Consider the following 23301-nt stretch of genomic DNA (forward strand, 5'->3'; position numbering starts at 1 on the left):
CCGCTCCCATTTATAAAATTACGATCATCGTTGATTCCATTTGAAATTAACAATTTATTTAAACATTTTATCATTCAAATTTTCATGATAAATTCAATAAATCTACACAATTTATCTATAATTTACAAATTAATATATATACGATTAATCTTTTAAAAAATTATCAATGATTGCTACTTCTTCTGAGGAGGTTCTAACTAGGTAGTGATCTGGTGGGCGTCCTTCATGGCCATAATCGCCTACCTTTAGGAAGATATTTTCGTTATCTTCTTGTTTATCCAGTATATCTAAAAACTTAGCTGCGTGGTACCAAGGTGCTCTTACGTCATTAATGTTACAGTTTATCAATATTGATGGTCTTTTACTGTGAACTTTCTTCATGTTTACACAGGGATCCATTGAGTAGATGTGGTCAACATTATATTCCTCACATTCATATTCCTGAGTACTTCCAAATTCTTCATATTCTAGCTCAACTAATGGTTGAGATGGGTCATTTACTGTTGCAAAATGATCCAAATAAGGTAATTTAAAGCTGATTACTGAACATAAGTCTGGCCTCATGTTATACACACATCCTCCAAGAATTCCACTTGCTGATGATACGTTAATTGCCAACTTACTTCTACTTGTAACATTCTTTGAAATTAAAAACTGTATTACATCCACCAAATCATAAAATGAGTTATACTTCTTATCTTTACTTCCCATTTTCCTCCACACTTCTCCTAACACATTATTAAAGGATGTGAAAAATAATTACAGTTATAAATTTAATAATTACCTAATTCTCCTCCTCCTCTGACGTGTGCAAAACACAGTGTGTATCCCATTTCTAAAAGCCTAGAATGTTCCATATAATTACACACTGACAAATTCTCTCCGTAAAATCCATATACATACAACATACACTTTCTATTACTTATCCCATCTACATTACAATCAACATCATTCTCTAAACTATTTTTTACATTGTTATTGTCAATATTGTTTAAAAACTTAGAAACAAGTGTCAATGGTATCTTACAGGATCCATCCCTGGTAGGGGCTTTCAAAACTATCGATTTAACATCTGTTTTCAGCGGAGTAGTGTTATTTACCAATTTATTCACCAAATCCACCTCAAAACCAACATAAGAGTTCCCTGGTGTGTTTAATGTAAATTTGGCTGTGTTGTTTTTGTAATTCATATTAATCCCAGGGTCAATCACTCCCACTCCTACTGGAATTTTCAATACTTCCACTTCAAATCCATTATTAACAGGTTTAGTAACATTGTTAACAGAAGGATAAAACTTCAGAAGTCCCACGGTGGGAGAACTGGGTGGTTTTATTAAATATAAAACCAAGGACTTTTCAAACATATCAATATCACTTACAACATAGTCCAATGCGGCAACCATTCTACCAGAGTTACTGTTTCCATCGTTAGGATTTGGCGTAGATTTAAATGACCTCAAATCACGTAGAGAATGAGTATAAATATTTGACACAATATCTGAGTACACACTGAAAACAAGGCCATTTCTGTACTCCAACAATAACTTCGATCCAGTAATTGTGGGAACAGAGAACATTTTACCACTTTTATTAATCATGAATGCTGAAAAAACCTTATTATAACTAACGGTGGCCATAAACAGAACTTGCCCACTCTTACTCTTGTATAGTGATATGAAATGCGTTGAATCCTCATACAACAACCTGGTTGAGCAAACTTTCCCAGTCCTATTACATATAAGAGATGTACAAATCTTGTATGCCCTCTTCTGTGGATTCATCAGAGTGTAGTATATCCTGGTAAACCTCGAATTTTTAGGGTGTGGCATAAAGTAAACCTCACTAACATGTTCCAAAGTTTTAGAAATTCCCCCTTTTGATACTGAGTAAATTGAAAGCATATACTTATCATCAAGATTGGGGTCATATAAAATGGCTATTAAATCCAATCCTGGGCTTATTCTAATCTTCTTAATATTAGATATACCTTGGTGAGTTAGTTTTGAAAAACTAACCAAAGGCTTTCCACGTTCAGTAATGAACTGGTCTACATCATTTCCGGTACTCAACTCATTTCTTAACCTTTTAAACCTACTAAGGCCTAGTAGAGATGATCTGAAAAGAGACAGAGAGGAATTGTAATGGCCCAAGTAGTAGGCGTATTTACCAATTATTTCATATTCCAAACTCTGGTGTAGTGGAGGATCTGAGTTATTCAGGTAGAATGCCTCAATATCTTCAATAGTGGATGACAATTCCTTCACTTTGTTATTATAATTCTGAATAAATCGTGAAAACGAACTACATTTACTAAAATTAAAAGAATTCTCAAGTTCAATTTCAGAGAAACAGTTTGTTTTTTCGGACTCTGGTAACCAATTTAAATATGATATAGTGTTTCTAACATTATTAGAGTAAAATCGAAGACTACATTTGGTGTAAGATAGGGGCGATACTATATTTCTGATGAAATAACTCTTTTTTATGAGCTTATTTAAACTCATAATAGAATATTATACATTTGCAACCTGATTTATCACAGTATACATGAATTTATTTTACAAATTTCAATCCAGATCATTATATATTATACAACTTTATATTTTGAACACTATGAAATCTTAAACAGATTATAAAATGAGGATTTTTAAAAGAATATTATAAAAATATTTTACAAATTAAAACTACATTTAGAAATCACACATATTGAAAAAATTATAAAATTAAACAAAATCCAACTATTTCGATAAAATATACAAATTATAATTCAAATAAGATTCAATATTTTTATCATTGAGTTGTAGTGGTTTAGAATCCATACCCCGATATATAAAAACGACACATCAATGACTTTTATTAATATTTTTTAATTTTAAACCTGATTTAATATAAAATAGAATAAAATGTCTAGAGCTTCACATAGTGGATATGATAGGCATATTACTATTTTTTCCCCTGAGGGAAAGTTATTTCAACTTGGTAAGTATAATTCCTTCTTACCTTAAATTTTAGAATATGCTCTCAAGGCTGTGAAGAACTGTAACCTTACTGGCTTAGCTATTAAAGACGATTCTGCTATTGCCGTTGTTGCTCAGAAAAAGCTTCCTGCTCAACAAGGGAACCAGGTAATAATTAATTTTCTTTTCATGCCATTAATTTTAAAATACCCCTCTAATTTTTACTTAGGATGTTTTGCTGGATACCTCCAGCGTGACCAGCCTTTATCACATTACTGATGAGATTTTTGCTCTCCTCGTTGGCTTACCAGGTACATTAATTTAGTTCTATACTCTACAATATTTTTATTGTTTGTTATATATACCATGTGTAGTTTAAACAATCATTAAGTTGTATGATTATTTTAGGGGACTGTCTGAGTATACTATATAAGGCTAGGCAGGTGGCTTTGGACTATTCCTATAAGTACGGAATTAATATTCCTGCCAGTGTTTTGTGCCAGAAACTTTCCGACATTAACCAAGTTTACACACAACACGCCTATATGAGACTACACGCTTGCAGTATGTTATTTACCCACAACTAAATAAATTATGTATAATTGATTTTATTAATTTCAATTCTTAGCTGGACTTATTTTATCAATTGAGCCGGACGTTGGCCCTAAGATATACAAATTTGATTCCTCTGGGTGGTTTGCAGGATACAAGGTACATAAACCAAACAATTTAACGATTATTAGGCTTGCGGGATAGGAGCTAAGGAACAAGAGTCTGAGAACGCACTTGAGAAGACTTTGAAAAGGAGGGAGGCTGTTAGTCTCCAGGACGCTATGAAATCCAACCTTCACGTCAACACTGAAGTTCACCAGCTTTCTCAAGGCCAGGAAACAAAAGTAACAATTGAAGCGCTTAAATGCATGATTGACATTGACGCATTTACTAAGGGTCTTGGCGCTTCTAGTATCGAAGTCGCAGTTGCATCCAAGGATAACCCATTCTTCAGACAACTATCTGAAGAGGAAATTGAGACCTATCTCACCCACATTACTGAAAGTGATTAATTTATTACCATACAAAGAAATTATTTATTATTGTATACATTAGAATTGGTTATTAATGTGTATATTATAACAAATTACTACAGTGTATATTATCATTAGTTGACTGCATTATTTTTTATTTTCAGCTTGAAACTGCTTTACTTTCATTTCGAGTACTTTAGCTTCTTGGTTATGCTAAAAAGATTAAAATGAATGATAAAATCACCTCAAAGTAGTCTCGTATGGGTTGCATCATTAGGTTAAGGTACTTTACAAGTGAGTTTTTAAGGTCTGCTGGGTGTAATAAACCTTGTAGAAAGGACTCCTTTAGCTCTTCTGGGGAGTTAAATGTTACGTCACCTATGTGTATTAATCATTTGAATAAACTACCTCCATCCTTTTCCTTCCTCTCAATTGTGACTGAGTTAAATCGCTTGAAAACTATAAAGCAAAAGTATGCAATCACAGGGTTCCCATCAACGACTCCAGGTGGGCAATAGGCTTTTTTAATCTTAGAAGAAACCTCCTAATGAAATGTGTAATAGTTAGAAATATACTTCTGGAGAATCATCCATGAAAATCGCTGAGTTTGGATTACTTTTGGACATTTTTTCCTGACCCTCCACAAGCCCTGGCAGCATCCTGTGGGATAGTACCACTGGGCTCCTAGGGATCTTTTTAAGTTCAGAGTATTCCCTGAAAACTTTTATAACTCATAAATTTACCTTGCAAGAACATTAATCTTCCTCTGGTCCATACCGAGTTGACAAATATCAGCCCCGATAAAAAATATATCCGCACACTGAATTGCTGGGTAAAGTAGTTGTGCTGATGGCTGATCATCACCTTCAGTTCTACCCAGAGCCTGACTACACCTCTTCATTCTAAAGATATTATAAAAATGTTTATAGAAATTAATTACCTAGTAATATTAAAGCTTCTGCTAATGTCCATTGAAAGGCGCCAGTAAAGGTCTGGGTTCTTATCCACCTCATCACTAGCCCAAAGGAATCTGAGAAATGTGTTATGAATCGATTAAACTTTACTTTACAGAGTCAGTGTTCATTCCAGCAGCTTTCCAGATATGGATAAAGTATTCACCAACAACTCTGATCTAAATATTTTAGGTTAATCCATTGACACAATTTGGTAAAATAATAAAAAAATCTACCTTTTTCAAATCACCACCGAACTTATTATTCAGCATTGCGTGCCAGTCTGCAATCCAAATAACACTCTTAATGCCAATTTTACTCATTATGTTTACTGTGTCAACTTTACAAAGGCCCTGAGCTATATGCATTCTTCCAGAAGGCTCAAAACCATCATAGGCAAGTGGAGTATAGTCTTTTTTCTGCAACAAGTTCAAAAGTTCTTCTGGTTTAATACACTCTTCGGATAAACTAAGGCATATTTTCAGCTTTTCCTCAACAGATACGTCCATTTGAGGCCTTGAACCTCTAAAATGACGGTCCAGTTCCTCTCTGAGTCCGTATTTTATTGAACAGGTATCATTGTAAAATTCTAGATTTGGATTCTTTACGTTTACTACATTTCCTGAGTAGTTGACTGCGATACCGCCATGGAAGGGGGAAATGAACCTTTCAGACATTTTTTTAAATCTAAAAATACAGGAAGATAGCTTTTTTACATAAATGGACATCTAATGAATTAATTTACCCATTAATGGTAATCATGTACTTCAATCAGGTCAACAATGTTGTGTAAAGATTTCTTTGGTAAAAAATCAAATTAAAAAATAGAGTAAAAAAATTACAAAATATATAAAGAAATGAATTTTATTAAATTTAAAATTTAATGATTGTTATATAATCTGGAATCACTGTAACTTCTGTTGAAGTTCTTTCAATTTGGCAACTAATTCCTACAATATTTTTTATTAAAATTAAATTTTACCTGTATTCTAGGTTCCTCGCTATCTACATCTGGGAATGAATACACGAGGGACTCAAGAAGTTCAGGATTCCCTTCACTGGTGGAGAGTATTTCCACACACTTATCCAGTGGAACAACTTGTAATCCTTCCATTCCCTTTAACTCATTTTCTATATCAGTTAGTGTTGATTCCGTTTTATTCTGCATTTTAGTAGCTTCCTTTCTTAGCCTTTCTTCCTCCTGTTCTAGCGATAACCTCAAGGCCATATACAACTGAGGGTCCATCTCAGGGTCAACTCCTAATCCATTTGTTAACATAATTTTCATAGAATTATGCAAATTTGTGAAATTATTAATCTATACTATTAAAAACACACCGAAATCTGTGAGATTTTGTGAAATTTGTGATCCACCTCCAACGCCTCCAGACTGTCCATACAGTACTGCCGAGTTGAAAATCATATCACTTAGGAGAGTGCCCGAGCACGGCTTACAGCAGAGGTAGTGACTGGTGTCATTATTATTTACAGACGAGTGAAGCGCCTTTAGCTTCTCCTCAGTTTCAGAGTTATTTGAGATGTCAATTATATCTGAAAATAAATTATGTGTGAAATTAACGATTAAATTAATTAACAAACCAAGTATCACGTTATTTTTCTTTAAAAGCTTCCCAAGTTTAACGAAATGCTTTACAGGCTCCAGCTAAACAATTTATTACTTAATGAAACCTACTATAGGGCTTGCCACAAAACATATTATACGTTGCTGTTGTGACTTGTTTAGTCTATGCTTTAAAGCCAACTGGGCTGTCTGTATACCCCTTATAAAATCAGATTGGGCTGAGGGAACCACAGTTTGTAAATCAGTTAGGAAGGTCCCCAAATCATTTGAGGGAGCGGTTAGTAGTTGCGATCCTTTACGTGCCAGGCATACAATTCCAACGGAATTTTCAAATTGTTCAGATAACTTAGCACTTGCTATTAATCCTATAGCGTCGATTTGTGCACCTAACCTAGTAGGAACAAAATCTCCATTTCTGGAATATTCAGAATTATCTATACAAATTAGAGCTGCTTCTATTGTCATGTTGAACTAATCAAATCTACATTCCAATGGTAAAAAGTTGTAAAAAATAAACATAAAAATTATTCTTAAATTGATATAAACAAATAAATATAATATGTAAAAATAATAATGAATGAAAAAATGATATCTAGTTTGTGATGCACGACGTACAAGAATAAATTATTTTATACAATTTATTTTAAATTATTCGTATTAATTTTTAATTTTGTATTATACTTTATTTGTATTTTAATTAAATATAATTATACACATAATTAATCCGAATAGGATCCTTGATTCTGTTATTCTTAATATGATCTTGTTTATTTAATTTATACATAAACAAATGTTTTGAAATTGTAAAATTACTGTAAAATAGTAGATTTGTTGTATCATATTTTCGTGATTTTTGTTTATACTAATTATTTTCACAAATGTGTCGGTCGTCAATCTTTCTTTAATGCTATCACCCTGATCACTTTGAAATTTTAATATGGGAGTTCCAACATTTTACCGTTGGCTCTGTAACCGATATCCGCGTGTTCCTAAGGATGTGATCGATAACTATAATGATAGGAACCTGGACCTTTCAGACCCTGACGCAATAGGACTTGAATTGCTCAAAGATAACCCTAATGGAGAATTTGACAATCTTTATCTGGACATGAACGGAATAATCCATCCATGCTGTCACCCAGAGAACATGGTTAGTTACATATTATGAATATCAAATTTTAGGAGCAACCGCAGTCTGAAGAGGTGATGTTCACCTGCATACTGGACTACCTAGACCGAATATTTTTCATGGTCAGGCCTAGGAAACTGATCTATCTAGCTATAGGTAATATAAAAAATTATATAATGATCTGTATAGATGGAGTGGCACCAAGAGCTAAGATAAATCAACAGAGGAGTAGACGTTTTAAATCAGCAGCTTTGGCCGATTTAGAGGATGAAACGTATGATACCTTGATTAGGGATTACGAAAAAAGGTATGGGAAGACAGATTTAATAGTAAGGAAAAGCAAATGGGACAGTAACGTGATAACGCCAGGCACCGAGTTCATGTATAAGTTGTCTGAGAAGTTAATGGAGTATATAGAGGATAGAGCTGAAAGATATGATGCTTGGAAGAGAATAGTGGTTATATTCTCAGATAGCAATGTTCCAGGAGAAGGAGAACATAAAATCATGAAGTTTATAAGAAACCAAAGACACTGTCCAGATTATGACCCCAACACAAGGCACGTCTTACACGGTATGGATGCAGACCTTATAATGTTAGGACTTGCGACTCACGAACCTAACTTCTTTATACTCAGAGAAATTGTTACTTTTTTCACTAACCCCACCACAAATAACACTGAAAACGCTATTGCCAACACACTTAATATTGTTTCAAAACCTTTCAAGAATACTGAAAGTGCTGAAGGCGTGCAAAAATACTTGAAGATGATGAGAGAGAACTGGAAACCATTGCAGTTTCTACAGTTGCCAGTGTTGAGAGAGTATCTCTCTCACCAACTAAGGTTCCCATTGGGATTTGAGAATGGAGAAATGGTAGACTTTGAACGGTGTGTAGACGATTTAGTGTTAATGATATTCTTCTGCGGGAACGATTTCTTGCCGAATCTACCTTCAATTTCAATTACAGGAGGGTCAATTGATCAGATGCTCTTACTATACCAGAAGGTCCTACCAGCTTTAAACGATTATTTATCAGATGAGGGGAAGTTGAACTTTCATGCAATCACCTCATTCTTCGAACTGCTCTCCAAGATAGAAGATGAAACCTTTAAAAACATTCATGAATTTAAAATGAAGGCACAAAGTCGTAAGCAAAATAATGAGTTGAACAGCGCCGATGCAACAAATGATAGTAATGGTCACAGTGAAGGTACCGGGTCAGACAAAAGCGAAGAGGAAAGAATTGAGGATAGGTTTAAGAAAGAGTTAAAGGAGAGGATTAATTCATGTAATGTTAAGGATGATGTAAAACTGCCAGTGGATGTGACTTTGAATGACCCAAAGCTGTGGAAAGAAGCTTATTATAGAGAAAAGTTCAATTTGGGTGATAAAAATCAAGAGGAAATAGATAAGTTTGTACAAAAGCTGTCTTTTGACTACATAAAAGGAATTTGTTGGGTATTACAGTACTATTACCAGGGATGCCCATCATGGTCTTGGTACTACAGATATCACTATTCGCCGTTTTGCTCAGATTTACATTTCTCAGGCCTACAATCACTTGAAGATTATAAGTCTGAGTCTCAGAGTGAGGGCGAAGCAAATCTGAAGAGAAGACACGATTCTCTGGAAATGGGAGTAAAAATGATAAAGTTTGATTTAGGTGTACCCCTAACACCATTTCAGCAGTTAATGGGTGTTATGCCAATTAGAAGTAGCCACTGCTTACCAGAGAAGCTCAGGACTCTAATGACTGACCCCGATTCACCATTGAGGGAGTTTTACCCAACAAAGTTCAGAGAAGACCCGAATGGCAAGAGGTACAAGTACCAGTGGGTGGCTCTTCTACCGTTTATAGACGAAAAGAAACTTCTAACTCATGTTAAACCAATAGAAGACGAATTATCCGAGGAAGAAAAGATTAGGAACAGGACTTCAAATAATTTAATCATATTGCCTAAATCTAGAAGAAATAATTTTCTAAATAATGTTAACACCATAGTTGGGCAGGATACGGATAGGCCAAATAGTTGTTTTGAACAGTTTGTATCTGAGACTGGTAAGAAGCACAGAAGTGTTCTATTACCTGGAGCCAAGATACCACCCAGGATTCTAACTGTTCAAGATTTAATGGAGGAACAGAGGAACAGAGGGTTTAACTGTGAACCGGCAAAGAGAATGATACTCAATATGTTATCTGCAAGAAGGGATCCTTATAGTAATGATCCACATGGTCCAGTCCTTTCTGATACTCAGAGGGATTTTCATCAGTATACCAATAAGTACACACCTGGTCAATACACTCCGACACAACATACACATTACAATCACGGACAATACACACCTAACGACTATAACCAGTACAATCAACCTTACAAACGACATCATAATCACCCTAACCAATATCATTCATATAACCAACATAACCAATATCCTACTCATAACCAGCACAACCAGTATCATCCAAATAACCATAACCAATATCATCAGTATGATCAATATGATAACAATTACACCGATAACGCTTATGACCCCTATAACCCTAGGTATGCAAATGAGCAACCCCAATATTCAAGGCCAAATTATCAACATGATAGACCATACCACCATAAAAGGTCAAATCAAGATAGAAACTATAATCGTGACAGAAATTATAGTGACAGAAACAGATATAATAGCGGATACAGAAGATCCTCTAACGAGCAATATTATTGATTTAGCTCAACCTTGTGGCACTTTTACAAATGATTCATATTAAAATAACTTTAGTATCATGGATAATTTTAAAAATCAGGAAAAAATATGTAAACTAGTGAGAAAAAGAGAAATTAAAGATTCCATTGGTGAATGTGCCAACAAGGAAGACGAAAACGAGATTTTAAAGGAAATTGAAAAAAATGAAGTTAAGGAAAATGAACAAAATGTAGAAAAGAAGGAGAAGGGTACTCGGTTGGAGTATATAACAACATATTCACAGGACTATAAAATAATTGAAATCCCGAAACCGGAGCCCAAGCAGAAGATTGAAGAGAAAGAACCAACACCATTTGAAGGGATAACAACATATACCCTCGATTATTCACTTAATGCCTGGAAAAACTTTGAAAATTTGACTTGATTGCTTCCAGTCATGAAATGTACATTATCATAATAACAAGAAATACAAGTAGACTCACTGTAGAACTTACACATTTTTGTAAATTTTGTTCAAAAATTAATTTTTATGTGTATGTAATTTAAATAATTGAAAAAATAAATAAGTAAGGTGGTTTTAGCTAATTAATAATAATGGTCCCCAATACTACAATTTTGGTTTAAAAAATATTAGTTGTGAGATTATAGTTGATAAATATTTCTCAATTTCTGTAAGATAGATAATTAATCCCATAAATAATGATAGGAAGCTTAATTTATTATAAAATGTGGCAAATTTAACTTTTTTGTATGGATTCTGCCAACATAGGTTTAAAGGTGTTTGAAATCCCAGAAACCCTGGACTGGAGAAGTCTACTGAGACCACCAGGACCAGAATATGTAAATTTTCTAGACGCATCAGAAGCAGAGGACCCTGAAGGATGGACGGAAAATGAGATTAGCACTGCATTTCAAACTCTGGGTGATATAAATTTTAAAAATATAGGAGAATGCCTTAAGGCATTGACTCCCGAAGTATTCATTTCAGTCTTTAACTTGAACCGGATTTACTCTAATTTGGAGAAACAAAATCAGATTTTATTGTGTCAATTCCTGTCAAATTTGTGCATAAAGATACAAGTCATACTGGAATCAATTCCCCCGAAACCTTACACATCAGATAGAGAATCCATAGATAATATTACATACAAACAATTTGTAAATCAACTCTCACTTTATAACTCTCAAAATGAAGAGGAAGACACACATACAACAGAAAAACTAAGTGGGACAGGAGTTGATCCAAAATCGTTAGGGGTTGTTTTGAGATCACTTATAAGTGTAAGCGTGTTCCTTTTATGTATGTGTTACAAGTTTGCAACCACATTTGAGAGAAATGAGGAAAAGACGACATTTGATATTAGTAAAGAAAAGGGTAAAAGGGGAAGGAAGAGTAAAAAGGATGAAACTTCCTCAAAAGTCAATACTTTGGCATTGGAGACTTTAATTAACTCGCTTATGACATGCTGTAAATATAATATGAAGTATCCATATGCATCTTGCTACGGAGGGAATAATAGAACCTCAGTGCCAATGTTGAGACTGTTATTTGTAAACCTCCTTCATACCTTATCACTAGATGAATCGATCCACTCAACCTCAAAAAACATGGTACAGTCAATCGCAAAAATAATCAGAGTTAATTTCTCAACAATGCAAAGTAACAAAGCAGGTCACAGCTCCTTTAACACTAATGTGAACCATGAAGGTGTTCAAGAAACTGGAGAAACACTTGAAACTGGTGAACAAAATGTAGAATCACAGATGAAAGATCATGAAAACATGGTTGATAGCCAAGAAGACCAAGCGAAGGATGGTAATGAAGATACAAGCAGAACAATCGATACTGTTTTAGAATCGTTTGATGATGAATGGTTGGGGTTGGTGCTGGATGAGATAAAGAAACCTCACTGTCAAGTTATAGTAGATGTATTAGAACTGTTGAAGGATAGTAATATCCCGAATATAATAGTCAATGAACTGTTTTTCAACATTAAGGAGAATTATTCATCCCAAATATCCAACACAAACCAGCTAGTAAGCACTCTGGTTCAAAATGAGTTCACAAACATTGGGTTGTTTTTTGAAAAAATGGCCAAAAAGGTGCCGTGCGTAGTTTTATCAAATATTGGACAACTTAAACAGCTGTTTGACGTGCCATGTTATCCCCTAAGGAAGTCAATTATGGAAGGAATTAAACTACTGATTATACTCTCAAAGTACTATGACTCAGGCAATGAATCGTCAAATTTAATCGAAGATGATGAAGATACTAGAGAAAACAGAATGGAAATAGATAACTATGATACATTAAATAGTTCAAATGATGAAGGTAAGTATAAGATGAAGACAAGTAAGTTGTGTTGGAGAAATCGGGAGATGCTGCTGGATATAATAATATCAAGGCAATTTGACTGTTACATGTATGCAAGAGCATGTGTATTGAAGGTTTTGTATGATATAATAGAAGCAGATGCACTCCCAGCAAGAAAATATAATTTGGTAGCAGATTTTGCAACAGAAAGAGTAATGGATAGGGGGTCACAAGTTAGACAGAAAGCACTATCACTGGTATCGTTAATTATAGAAATGCTTACAAATAAAAAGTTTATGCTCCAACTAAACAGGCCAAAGTTGGTTCAAGAACTTAAAGTTATAGATAATAACATTAATAAAGTTAACTTTGCCCTCTCAGAGTTATCGGTTAGGAGATATAGCCTCAGCAGCCATTCATCAAACAATAGTAGAAGAAACTCTTACGATGATAACGTGAATAAGGAACGATCACGCCGAGACAGTTTAAGTTTTGCAGACGCTAAGGAATATGATTTCGACCTTGTAATACTTGAATTAAAGACAGACTTTGGAGGAGACGTGGTTGATAAGCTGGAAGAGATTCAGACTAAACTTGAAATGGCAAGAGAACTATATTCAGATTCAATAGAGATAGCTGAGAGAGTTGAAGAATCCCTTGAACTGTGCAAATCATTATTAAAATCCCCAACTGAAACTGACCAGAGATCTGCAATAAGGTTTATAAGTTCTGCACACCTCCTAGGAGTACAAAAGGCAACACAGATGCTTCCACTAGCCTGGGCACTCTCATGGTCTAACAACCCAAATGTAGTTGAGTCAGTTCTGACAGAGTTCAAAAATGTATACTTTCAAACGGAGCATAATTCATTAATTGACCCTTGTAGACTCCTAATTAACCTCATAGGAAACACAGACCTCACATGTCTATCATCAGTTGAGAAGATTTTCCAGATTAATCAAACGAAACAGCAGATTCTAGGAATTAACTTAATTGACCTAATACCAACACTGATCAGTATCTCAACTTCAAGCTACTCTAATGCACCGAGCACTAAATCTAGTCCACAGAATAGTCTGATTGACCATAGTAGAAATTTGTTGAAATGTAAAATATGTCTAAGCTTAATTAAAATCATCCTATCGTCTAACCAGAATAGTAATATTCAGGATTCCTCAAATAAGGATTTAACAATTAATTCACAGAATACAAACAAAGAATTAAGGAGTGATTCACAAAGTAGTCTTAGTAGTTCAGGAGATCAACTAGCTACTGTTGATAGGGATACGAATTTTGATTTGGGAGTATTTGAGGAAATTCTGCAAAAATACAATGAGGATATATTGTTGGAGGTCTCACAAGTGTTAATATACTTTGAAAACAGCCCTGCAGTACAGGATTTTATACAACACATCCTCAAGTTGTTCTTGGGTCATTTTGGAAATTTAAGCCTTACGTGGTTTGAAACAGCTCAAAGTGTTATTGACCTTACTTTTACTCATATGACAAATCCACTAACCATATGGTCAAGTATTATTAACAACTTACTTTCAATGTTGGTAAACTCAGATGAGTCTGGTCAATTAAATGGTTATGATGGATTAAACGGTGTAACTAAAACATCAGGAGTATCAGATTCTACAAAAGAAGTAAGAAAGCTGTCACAGTTAATATTTATAACAGGGCATGTTGCTATTAGGAGTATAATGTATGTAGAAAAGGTCCAGAATGATTTAAAAGTGGCTAGATCAAATACTGAAAGCGAACAATTGGAGAACAACATGGGTCTTGCGACTAAAGATGAAATGGAGAGAGAGTTCTTTGACCATGTTCTAGAGAACAAACTGGTGAATGATAATCTCCTGGGAGGAACAATATTAAAAATCATTATTGAAGCAATAATTAACCCACAAAATTTTATCCACACAAATCCAAATTTTCATTCATTCAATTATTTCGATAAACTGAATAAAGTTAGTTTTAGCTCCAGTAGGCATAATCATAAAAGCGGAAATTCTGAACTAGATAAGCATACTTCAATTGAGGATAATTTGGACAAGGATGAAATTGACAGCTGTTTGGAGTGCAACATACTGTTCATGTGTAGTGTGATAAGCTTGTGTAAGTTTGCAACAGTTTCAAAGAGTTTTTGTAACATTAAATTGCCAAATAACAAGACAATAATCCAGACAATCATATCACTATTACTCCTGGAAACTGATACAACACAAACTAACGGTGCAGAACAGCCCAGTTCGGTGAGTGATTTGGCGAAAAATGATTTAAACTCACTTAAGTGTAACCTGTTAATATGTTACGGTGACTTGTTGGTAAGACACCCTAACATAATGGAACCAATGAATGATTTAGTGTTCAAGTTACTATCACACCCAGTGAATATGGTGAGGGAGACTGCAATACTGGTGTTTTCACACTTAGTGATGAATGACATGATAAAGCCGAAGGGAAAACTTTTAGACAATGTGATGTTTTTAACTCAGGACAGTGACGATAAAATATCAAATTACGCTAGAGTGTTTCTTAATGAAATACACAGAAAGAACCCAAACACAATATATAACTGCTTCCCTGAAATGTTGACAACACTCTCTCAGCCCTCAGTTACCTACTATAACATCATCGACGCGTATGGTACAGGAGTTTACGGCAGTGATGCAACAATTGACCACAATAACAGTTTACATGGAATTCAGGTGAATTTGAAGATTTTGAATGAAGTGTTCAATTTTCTAAAGAACGACAAACAGGAACATTTAGTTGAGAAGATTTGCATGAGGCTGAGTAAGGCGAAGTCTATATTCGCAACAACTTTGTACATAAACGCGCTACTACTAATTAACTATGATGAAAAGAACATAATGAAACTGTCAAAATCCTTAAATTTCATGAGGCAATTGCTCTCGGAATCTCAGCCCCTGTTAGCTGCGCTTTCAATAATTCACAAGAGGATCAAATCTAGTAAAGTGCAAAAAATCCAAGGACAAATAGACATCAAGGAGGTGGCAGACGAGATGATCAATAAGGTAAAATCAATCCTGGGTCAGGGTAAGGGAACCATGCTGATTAGAGCCTCAAAGTATGCTGAACAGATCATTGAACTGCTCAATAACGGGAATTATACTCGGACTACCTTGATGACACTCTTTGACTCAGAAAACCAGGCCAACAGTGCCAGTATGAAGAAAGTTAAAAAAGAACCTGGGATTGAGGAATCTGATGTCAGTTCAAGCAATACTGGCGACTTCGATGAGATTTTCTCCGATGACGAAGGACCAAATATAGGGAAACAAAGCTCGAGTGATTCTATGGAAACCGCTGAATCAACAAGTATTAACGGTGAGGAAAATGAAACTGGTGTTAAAACTAGGAAAAAAAGAGGAAGGAAACCCAAACTTAAGAGGATAATTGAGGACGATGAGGATGTTGATGAGCTTGAGGATCGAATAAGTGAATTGGATCAGGATGGAATACCCTCAAATCATGATGATAATATTGCCAAGAGACGTAGTAGGAGAGCTAGAACTGGGAAACTCAGGAATATCGATATGCTTGAAGAATTTTACGACATGGATGGAATTGAGGAAGCAGAGGATTAATTTTAAGAGTCAAATCAAATATATCTTGATGATCCACATGTAGATTAATATGAAGACTGAGAAAAAAATTAAAAGAGTAAAATGTGTCAGATAAGAATAAACTACGTCGGGATAGTACCAAAGTGGGAAGCCTGAATTTTAATTTCATCATATATTTTTTACACATTTATTTATATCTTCGTTTCTGATAATGTCAGATTCTGAGGAAGATTTATCCGCTCCTCAGATGGATTCTGAAAGTGATTTTGACCTCGACGAAGGTAAAGCTAAAAAAAAGGTAATTTGATTTCTACATATTTTCGTTTCAGACCACTAAAAAAAGCTCAAAATCTAAAACTAATTCTGATAAGTCAGAAAAAACTCCAAAAAAGAAAAAAGCCGAAGATAAAACCAAGAAAAAGTCCTCTAAAAAGGAAACTAAATCTAAAAGCGACAAGTCGGCCCTTAAAAAGGTAAAAAAAGACAAAAATACTAAAAGTAAAAATGAAAAAAAGGAAAAGAAAGAAAAGAAAACTACGAGAACTCTGAAACCTAAAGAGCCTAAAGAAAAAACTGTCAAACTTGAACTTAACACTTCATTCAGTAAACTAGGCCAGAGGTATATGACACCTCCTCAGGTATTTCGTCAGAAATCAACACAAATATACTATTATAAGGCCTTTTATTTATCTATATATATTATATTATCTATATTTATGTTTTAGGGAGATGGAACTAGGGGATTTTACGAGAGTTTGTACGAGGAGAACCCGAATAGCCTAATCGCAATTAAATTTTGTGTAGAATATGGTATTTTTGGTGGTTCTAAGCATGACGAGGTACTGCATAAGTACACGCAGCTTCAAAAGAACGGTCACTTTAAGGGTGCTGCGGGGGCTATTAAACCCTCTGCTATAACTTTTCTACAAAAACTCAAGGCTAACTGACGAAATATTATCAATTCACTTAATATTTAATCTCAGGATTTGTACATAACAGTATTTAATATGAAGAATGTACATAAAATAGATTATGTTAAAACATTTTAACAATGTTGGAAGCCAGGGAGTTCCACTCGTTCTGGTTAGATTCGATATGTTCAGAGATATCGAGCGTGTAGTGTAGGATAATGTCCACTGTATTCTGGTCAACTGCTCCAGCGTTAGTCCTAATTCTTTGAAGGAAAATGTTTATGAAAACCACTCCTGATCGGGTGGTTAGTATCCTCTCAAATCCCCTGCACTTTTGTTGAAATGAAATGAGTATGTTAGAGCATCTTTGAAGAGCAGTGTGTCTTCCTTTATTCCCTGTTAGTAGAAACAAGTGCCCTGTTAGAGTAATTCCTTCGATAGCAAATAAGTAGAGTCTGGTATAAGAATTGAATGCGTACAAAACAGTTTGTATTCTTTCACCATTAGTGGTCAATGATATACTGTCGGAGGTATTTTCAAATGCTACCAATGACTTTAACTCATGAGGGTTAGTAACCAGAGTGATGAAGTCCGACAAATCAAATATATTCTCCAAAGCTTTATCTACATTTTGACAAATTTCAACGAAACGGTCAAGAGAGTTAATAATTGAACATATTAGCAGGAGTTTATTCTCAATGCCAAACTTGCGGCCGATTTTGGCTGCAAGTAATCTCCCTTTGTTAAGTCCTAAAATGCCTCTAAATACTTCATCATCACCTGTTAACATACTGAATAGGTCTCTTAGGTACTCATCTCTGTCCTTTTGCATCTTATCCAGGGCTGAAACATGGTTCATTGGGCACTTCTCTATTTCATTTTCAACATCACAAAGAACATATAGAGTTTCATAGCAGGTTTCAATTGTTTTTCTTACCTGTTTATCCATACATATATCTGGAGCATTTTCTGATCTCGACGTATTTGACACATCAGCTCCCAAATATATTAATTTTCTACCATGCCTTATTGAAGCTGTACTTGCCTTTCCAAACCTAGCTGCACGGGATTTCAAGACTTTTGTGTCGTCAGGCTTATTATCATCGTTGGCAAACTTAGAATCATCTTCGTTATCTGATTTATCTTCCTTCTGTTGTTTAAGATTATCACTTTCATCATGTTTAGTCTCATTTTGTCCATCAGTAGTTTCCTCACGTCGAGGACCCTTTTTAACTCCTAAATGATACAGATTCCATTTACCTGTATAGCTTTGGAGTTTTGGATCCTTGGAGACTTGAGCGAGTTGGATTCTAAGAATCTTATCAAACTCGTTTGGCGTCATGAAAAGCTCTCGTTCATACGTTCTATCGTTACGGTCCACACACCTAACGTGGCGTTCAATCGTTCTTTGCGATAATTTAAACCTATCAGATAACTTGACGGTCTTATTGGCCAGCTGGTCAACATGTTCTGGTGTAATTTCAAATAAACAAAAACTTTTAATCTTCTCAAGATCATCTTCCCAAATGCGTTCCTCAGGTTCTGTCGTATCTTCATGAGGTGACGGGCTATGATTCCTCCTTTGTCCATCACGCCTTTTAAAGTTTAAATCTCTCTTACGTCTGTACTGATAGGGTTGTTTCAGTAAGATGTCAAAATCACTAAATTTTTGCAAATCTGCGTTAGCTGGGCGCGTCCTTCTCTTTGGAGCATTTTTTTGTCGCTCCGCCTCCAAAAACGTCTCTGTTGGATCCCAATGAGAATCCTCAATGGCTCCAAAAGTGTCATCATTGAGCAAATCCGTATCTTCAACTTCAGAATCTGACAAATTCAGGCATTCTATATCCTCTAAGATCTCCCCAACCACATCATCCTCTAAATCTTGATGTTCAGTTTGATGTACTCTATTATCAAATCTATTCATTTAAAATTATACAAAATTAATGTCATATTATACTAGAATAATCTATTAAAATTTCGAAACCAATTCCCCACAGATAATGATTTAAAAATATTATGGAATGGGCTTATTTTTATACACATTTCTTTATTTATGTCTGATTATTGAATACAAATTTAATATAGGCCGAAACTTTACTTAAATCTGGTGCAAACGACAATGTTACTGTCTTATTTATGTAATATTATTTCACCCATTTTAACATTAATTATATGTATGAATAAGAATCCAAGTTACACCCATTTTTAAATCTACTCATTATTATATAAAATACTTTTTGTATCAAACCTGATTATCAAATTGCTAGTAATATTTAAATACGAAAATATATTAAATTATTAAAATTAGTATTTGTGAACTTTAATAATTTTAGTTTATCAAAATTTATGTTCTTATTACACATTTCACCAGCAGAAGATTATATTTGATTATTGTGTGGTAATGGAATCACCATAGTGAAAGATATCTAATAATAAATCTCATACATAATTGATTTTAATATGTTTTCGCTGTATTTTTGTTTTATTTTTTAATGTGTATAAATGTATATTAATTAAACGCAGTCTCTACAACAATGGAACTCAGGAGTTTTATATTTCTACTAACCCTATTTTTACTAAATCCTATTCAGCACTGTAATGGTAAACTACTAAACCACGACAGTAGGATCGTAAAGATATCAAGGTTACCCACTCTTCCGAACTCTTCCTTCGTGAGTTTTAATCGCAGTAAAAAGGCAGAGCCTAACACACCGCCTCAGATAACAGAGTATAAAATTAATAAAAATGTAGTCCTTTCAAAACTAGTTGATAGAAGGAACCAGAAACTGGCTTTAGTCGCCAGCGGCACTGTATTATTTGCAGCTACCTGCTATAAATTGGTTTCCAAAATCGTTAATCATTACCTCTACGACCGATATGTCGTCAAAAATTCTCCTGGAATTGTTAACACTATAGGTCATGTCCTACTGACAAACACTCCTGACGTTCCAAGTAAGACCTTCATGGACAAGGTTTTCAAACCAATTCTCAAGGTCTTGGAAAAAACACCCTTCTTAAGGGGCATGATTAGACCTGGCATGAAACGGGTGTCAACAGCTTCCGTTATTAAAGATGACACAATTGTTCTAGTCTATATCTACGATGAATTCATCCATCAACAGTCAAAGGTATGAATTTATACAAATAAACATTTAATTACATAGTACTATGTATGTCTATTTACCCTGATTAAATATTTGTTGACTGCATTACACACATTATTAACAATTTTGCAGAATTATGGATTTGACTTCATGCGTGTTGTTGTGGATAAATACCAGTCTCTGAAGAAAAGTGGGAAGAGTGTTGAGCTGGTCCTGGTAAACGTGTCAGGCAAGTGGGACATGAGCTATGACACATTTAGAGGCCTCCCGTGCTACGCTGTTCCATTTGGAGATAAGAAACGCAATCTTAAAATTGCGGACATGCTTGGGCCGAGCTCTATACCAAACCTGTTTTTACTAGACTCACAGGGCAATGTCGTCAGCGATAACTGTTTATACCTGATGTACAAGTGGTCCAATAACTTCCCGTGGCCCAAAGTGAAGTTAATGGACTACTTACCAGATAACTTGTATAACAGCTCCAACGAACCCGTTCCGAAGAGCAGTCTTTACGGCAAGATTGTGGGAGTCTACGTGGATAGCGGTAATCCTGAACTAAGTAAGAAACTAAGAGATAAGCTGAAGGAGCTTTACGAGTTCATGACCAAGGCGACTGACGGCAATTTTGAGCTTCTGACCCTTAAATACTGCAGTAAAAGGAACGAATTTGACGATTTCCTCAAGGGCAACCACCCATCGTGGTTAAATTTAGGATTTGACGAGGTCACAACAAGCGTACTGCTCTCAAACACCTTTGGAATGAACGAGTTCCTGTCAAATATCGTTCTTTTAGACCAACAAGGAGATGTTTACACCAGGTTTGGCATGTTTGCACTGGATAAGAATCTCTACCAGAGATTACTTAACGGACTCCTGAAGGGTGCTTTCCGTGTAAAGGACGGCGAACTGGCACACCTCCACCTTATGAACAGACCACTTATCTTGGTCCTGGCAGATAATAAGGATCCTAAGGGTTTGGAGGACTTAACAACTGAGCTCAACAAGGCTCTTTCAGCGCATAGAAAAAAGCGTAGAGGACAAGAGTTCGAGTTCTTGGTCCTGAATGAAAAGAACCCATGCGAACAAACAAGGAAACTATTACGTCTGGATAGCAAAACATCGATGGTATTTCCAAATAGTTTTATATACACTATTTACTTTCAGTTATCTAACGACTCTTTAATAATAATTTAGATTGCTATAAGTCCTTTTAACAAGTTACTGAAGTTTAAGGGGGATGAACTGACTGAGAATACTGTTTTAAAGTTCATTGATGACTACTATAACTCCTTTTAATGTTGTTGGTATTATATACACTAACTATTTTAAAATTAAATTAGACCAGATGGTTGGGTGAGTTGTGAAATGCAGATTTTAATACAAACCTAAACAGAAAAGATATTGCTGATTAGAAATTTAATAACATCTATCTAATAAAGAATATTTGATACGCTTTGGAGATGAGAGTATCTATTTCTTTAATTCCCCAATTGGAAGTGGGAAGCTGCTGTAGGAATAGTAGACAATGTTGGTAGTCCATGGACCTGAGCTGTTCAGACCAATAACACAAAAAGGCCACTGAGACGTATTCATGGAAAGTTACCAGCCCGTTCCTAATTTCTGAAATGTAAGTGTCCCATAGCCTTATAGAGCAATCGGTAGGAATTTCACGAATCAGCATACAGTTCATCCAGCGGAATGGAAACTGCATGAAGTCTACATTTAAATCCTCCAAATGCTTATATAATTCATAGTCGATTCTTTTAACTAAATCACAAAGTCTTTTCAAGGACCTATATACTCCTGGTTGATTCTCAGTATAATTCTCCTGTTAACAGTTATAATTGTAATAGTGGGTAACTGTATATAGTTAATATATATAACAAACTATTAATTCAGATAATATTCTTGAAAGGCAAAAGAAAGAATCCGCCTCTACTTCAGTCAAAGTGCTATCACTTAATAGTGATATATCGTCGATGGTGAGATTAAACTCTAACATTCATTAAATTATAGAATTTGTCAATATCTAGAACAATATATATGAAAATACTGTTAACGTATGGCCGTAGAAATACAATGACAAATAAAGTCAAAAGATCATTAATTCCCTGAGAATTATAAATTAAAAGCAAGGTACCTGCACATACCCACTGTCTGGGTTCAAACAACTCCAAACAAACAGGATCCTCTCCATACAGTCCTGTAGTCTTTTATACTTAAAAATCTTAAATGAGGGATTAGTTCGAGGCAAATCAACTCTTATCTAAAATTGTTTTGATCAAATTATTCTAATAAAATTGTTTTAAGAGAATTATTGTAACAAAGAAATTTATTGGTAATTAATAATGAGGGAACAGAATAGGCAAATACCTGTTTCAGTATATTCATTTCGTGGTCAGAAAAATTATCTTTGTGATAATATTTCTAAAAATGTAAATACTAAACCAAAACGAACATAACACATATTTAAATAATCCTTTCGTTTTAGGGATAATAAATCACTCCTTTCAGATTTAACACAACTCAAGTAACCCTGAAGATCGCTGAACGAAAATAAATTTACCAATACAATTCGCCAGGAATCCGACCTATAAAATAAAGGGCAGTGGTCTGGAATCCCAAGCCATAGGAACCTTGACAGCTCGTCTAATTATTGATAAATTTTGATTAAAATTAATTAATTAAATAAATAAATAAGAAAACTGGAGGAATACCTATATCGGAAGTTGGAGCCAAAAGAAGTAATCCTAGGCGCTTTAGACGATCAGATAATTTTCTAGATTTAGAAGAGCCGTCCCGTCTGCTCGTAGCCTTGTCCTTTTCTGACAAATCGTCGCTACTGCATGAAGTAAGACTCATTATACGAATCCCTCGCTTATCCACACATCTTGACTAATCTAGCATATTAGGTATTACATAATTATTACTAATTATGGGAATAAGGCTAAAATGAAAAATATATAATTAATAAAGTGATACTTGTCGTAGCAGAAATGTGTGGATGAACTAAACTAAATCCAAATTAAAAATA

The 23301-nt window shown here is 34.7% G+C and overlaps 11 protein-coding genes across 11 annotated transcripts; 6 read left to right on the forward strand and 5 right to left on the reverse strand.

Moving 5' to 3' along the window:
• Window positions 1-144: 144 nt before the first annotated feature.
• On the reverse strand, window positions 145-2695 carry prepl (Prolyl oligopeptidase family protein; the record flags this gene model as incomplete). The annotated part of the gene is made up of 2 exons (XM_758907.2): window positions 785-2695; window positions 145-728 (listed from the first exon to the last, which is right to left on the reverse strand). Exons 1-2 carry the CDS (start codon window positions 2502-2504, stop codon window positions 145-147), a joined length of 2304 nt encoding a protein of 767 aa, XP_764000.1. The 5' UTR covers window positions 2505-2695.
• On the forward strand, window positions 2671-4021 carry PAA1 (Proteasome subunit alpha type-6-B; the record flags this gene model as incomplete). The annotated part of the gene is made up of 6 exons (XM_758908.2): window positions 2671-2979; window positions 3013-3125; window positions 3187-3268; window positions 3366-3521; window positions 3586-3668; window positions 3701-4021. The coding sequence occupies exons 1-6, from the start codon at window positions 2904-2906 to the stop codon at window positions 4019-4021; spliced, it is 831 nt and encodes a 276-aa protein (XP_764001.1). The 5' UTR covers window positions 2671-2903.
• Window positions 4022-4077: 56 nt separating this feature from the next.
• On the reverse strand, window positions 4078-5711 carry YARS (Tyrosine--tRNA ligase domain protein). Its single transcript, XM_758909.2, has 8 exons — window positions 5172-5711; window positions 5047-5114; window positions 4923-5012; window positions 4726-4884; window positions 4558-4696; window positions 4391-4526; window positions 4227-4360; window positions 4078-4195 (listed from the first exon to the last, which is right to left on the reverse strand). Exons 1-8 carry the CDS (start codon window positions 5661-5663, stop codon window positions 4130-4132), a joined length of 1284 nt encoding a protein of 427 aa, XP_764002.1. The 5' UTR covers window positions 5664-5711; the 3' UTR covers window positions 4078-4129.
• Window positions 5712-5796: 85 nt separating this feature from the next.
• RPN10 (26S proteasome non-ATPase regulatory subunit 4-like protein) lies at window positions 5797-7083 on the reverse strand. The gene is made up of 5 exons (XM_061305985.1): window positions 6629-7083; window positions 6535-6598; window positions 6274-6486; window positions 5918-6195; window positions 5797-5885 (listed from the first exon to the last, which is right to left on the reverse strand). The coding sequence occupies exons 1-5, from the start codon at window positions 6980-6982 to the stop codon at window positions 5841-5843; spliced, it is 954 nt and encodes a 317-aa protein (XP_061161152.1). The 5' UTR covers window positions 6983-7083; the 3' UTR covers window positions 5797-5840.
• Window positions 7084-7225: 142 nt separating this feature from the next.
• Window positions 7226-10832, forward strand: XRN3 (XRN 5'-3' exonuclease N-terminus family protein). Its single transcript, XM_061305986.1, has 3 exons — window positions 7226-7667; window positions 7700-7802; window positions 7836-10832. Exons 1-3 carry the CDS (start codon window positions 7455-7457, stop codon window positions 10361-10363), a joined length of 2844 nt encoding a protein of 947 aa, XP_061161153.1. The 5' UTR covers window positions 7226-7454; the 3' UTR covers window positions 10364-10832.
• Window positions 10422-10766, forward strand: TpMuguga_04g02085 (STOP family protein; the record flags this gene model as incomplete). Its single annotated transcript, XM_061306128.1, has 1 exon — window positions 10422-10766. One exon carries the CDS (start codon window positions 10422-10424, stop codon window positions 10764-10766), a length of 345 nt encoding a protein of 114 aa, XP_061161849.1.
• Window positions 10833-11092: 260 nt separating the features above from the next.
• ncapd2 (non-SMC mitotic condensation complex subunit 1 family protein) lies at window positions 11093-16407 on the forward strand (the record flags this gene model as incomplete). Its single annotated transcript, XM_758912.2, has 1 exon — window positions 11093-16407. One exon carries the CDS (start codon window positions 11093-11095, stop codon window positions 16271-16273), a length of 5181 nt encoding a protein of 1726 aa, XP_764005.1. The 3' UTR covers window positions 16274-16407.
• A 30-nt stretch (window positions 16408-16437) lies between these two features.
• Window positions 16438-17243, forward strand: TpMuguga_04g00371 (uncharacterized protein). Its single transcript, XM_758913.2, has 3 exons — window positions 16438-16550; window positions 16582-16890; window positions 16978-17243. Exons 1-3 carry the CDS (start codon window positions 16464-16466, stop codon window positions 17197-17199), a joined length of 618 nt encoding a protein of 205 aa, XP_764006.1. The 5' UTR covers window positions 16438-16463; the 3' UTR covers window positions 17200-17243.
• A 22-nt stretch (window positions 17244-17265) lies between these two features.
• Window positions 17266-19521, reverse strand: TpMuguga_04g00372 (uncharacterized protein). The gene is made up of 2 exons (XM_758914.2): window positions 19412-19521; window positions 17266-19374 (listed from the first exon to the last, which is right to left on the reverse strand). The coding sequence occupies exon 2, from the start codon at window positions 19085-19087 to the stop codon at window positions 17288-17290; it is 1800 nt and encodes a 599-aa protein (XP_764007.1). The 5' UTR covers window positions 19088-19374; window positions 19412-19521; the 3' UTR covers window positions 17266-17287.
• Window positions 19522-19588: 67 nt separating this feature from the next.
• Window positions 19589-21577, forward strand: TpMuguga_04g00373 (Thioredoxin-like family protein). Its single transcript, XM_758915.2, has 3 exons — window positions 19589-20291; window positions 20400-21392; window positions 21462-21577. The coding sequence occupies exons 1-3, from the start codon at window positions 19698-19700 to the stop codon at window positions 21561-21563; spliced, it is 1689 nt and encodes a 562-aa protein (XP_764008.1). The 5' UTR covers window positions 19589-19697; the 3' UTR covers window positions 21564-21577.
• Window positions 21578-21588: 11 nt separating this feature from the next.
• On the reverse strand, window positions 21589-23228 carry TBC1D22B (uncharacterized protein). Its single transcript, XM_758916.2, has 9 exons — window positions 22985-23228; window positions 22834-22916; window positions 22726-22803; window positions 22641-22694; window positions 22408-22533; window positions 22321-22378; window positions 22156-22262; window positions 21719-22095; window positions 21589-21652 (listed from the first exon to the last, which is right to left on the reverse strand). The coding sequence occupies exons 1-9, from the start codon at window positions 23127-23129 to the stop codon at window positions 21604-21606; spliced, it is 1077 nt and encodes a 358-aa protein (XP_764009.1). The 5' UTR covers window positions 23130-23228; the 3' UTR covers window positions 21589-21603.
• Window positions 23229-23301: the final 73 nt, after the last annotated feature.

The sequence above is a fragment of the Theileria parva genome (assembly GCF_000165365.1).
Source record: "Theileria parva strain Muguga chromosome 4 map unlocalized ctg_529, whole genome shotgun sequence".
Taxonomy (NCBI): Eukaryota; Apicomplexa; class Aconoidasida; order Piroplasmida; family Theileriidae; genus Theileria; species Theileria parva.

Coding starts and splice junctions, on each gene's coding strand:
- TBC1D22B (XM_758916.2), bottom strand. CDS start 23,129: ATGAGTCTTACTTCATGCAGTAGCGACGATTTGTCAGAAAAGGACAAG. Junction 22,534..22,640: donor AAATGAATATACTGAAACAG/GTATTTGCCTAT, acceptor AAACAATTTTAG/ATAAGAGTTGATTTGCCTCG. Junction 22,263..22,320: donor TCTACGGCCATACGTTAACA/GTATTTTCATAT, acceptor AATGAATGTTAG/AGTTTAATCTCACCATCGAC.
- RPN10 (XM_061305985.1), bottom strand. CDS start 6,982: ATGACAATAGAAGCAGCTCTAATTTGTATAGATAATTCTGAATATTCC. Junction 6,599..6,628: donor GTTTTGTGGCAAGCCCTATA/GTAGGTTTCATT, acceptor TAAATTGTTTAG/CTGGAGCCTGTAAAGCATTT. Junction 6,487..6,534: donor GAAAAATAACGTGATACTTG/GTTTGTTAATTA, acceptor ATTTATTTTCAG/ATATAATTGACATCTCAAAT.
- YARS (XM_758909.2), bottom strand. CDS start 5,663: ATGTCCATTTATGTAAAAAAGCTATCTTCCTGTATTTTTAGATTTAAA. Junction 5,013..5,046: donor ATGAACACTGACTCTGTAAA/GTAAAGTTTAAT, acceptor CACATTTCTCAG/ATTCCTTTGGGCTAGTGATG. Junction 4,885..4,922: donor AGAAGCTTTAATATTACTAG/GTAATTAATTTC, acceptor TAATATCTTTAG/AATGAAGAGGTGTAGTCAGG.
- TpMuguga_04g00372 (XM_758914.2), bottom strand. CDS start 19,087: ATGAATAGATTTGATAATAGAGTACATCAAACTGAACATCAAGATTTA.
- XRN3 (XM_061305986.1), top strand. CDS start 7,455: ATGGGAGTTCCAACATTTTACCGTTGGCTCTGTAACCGATATCCGCGT. Junction 7,668..7,699: donor GCTGTCACCCAGAGAACATG/GTTAGTTACATA, acceptor ATCAAATTTTAG/GAGCAACCGCAGTCTGAAGA. Junction 7,803..7,835: donor ACTGATCTATCTAGCTATAG/GTAATATAAAAA, acceptor TGATCTGTATAG/ATGGAGTGGCACCAAGAGCT.
- TpMuguga_04g00371 (XM_758913.2), top strand. CDS start 16,464: ATGTCAGATTCTGAGGAAGATTTATCCGCTCCTCAGATGGATTCTGAA. Junction 16,551..16,581: donor AAGGTAAAGCTAAAAAAAAG/GTAATTTGATTT, acceptor TTTTCGTTTCAG/ACCACTAAAAAAAGCTCAAA. Junction 16,891..16,977: donor GGTATATGACACCTCCTCAG/GTATTTCGTCAG, acceptor TTTATGTTTTAG/GGAGATGGAACTAGGGGATT.
- TpMuguga_04g00373 (XM_758915.2), top strand. CDS start 19,698: ATGGAACTCAGGAGTTTTATATTTCTACTAACCCTATTTTTACTAAAT. Junction 20,292..20,399: donor TCATCCATCAACAGTCAAAG/GTATGAATTTAT, acceptor ACAATTTTGCAG/AATTATGGATTTGACTTCAT. Junction 21,393..21,461: donor TGGATAGCAAAACATCGATG/GTATTTCCAAAT, acceptor ATAATAATTTAG/ATTGCTATAAGTCCTTTTAA.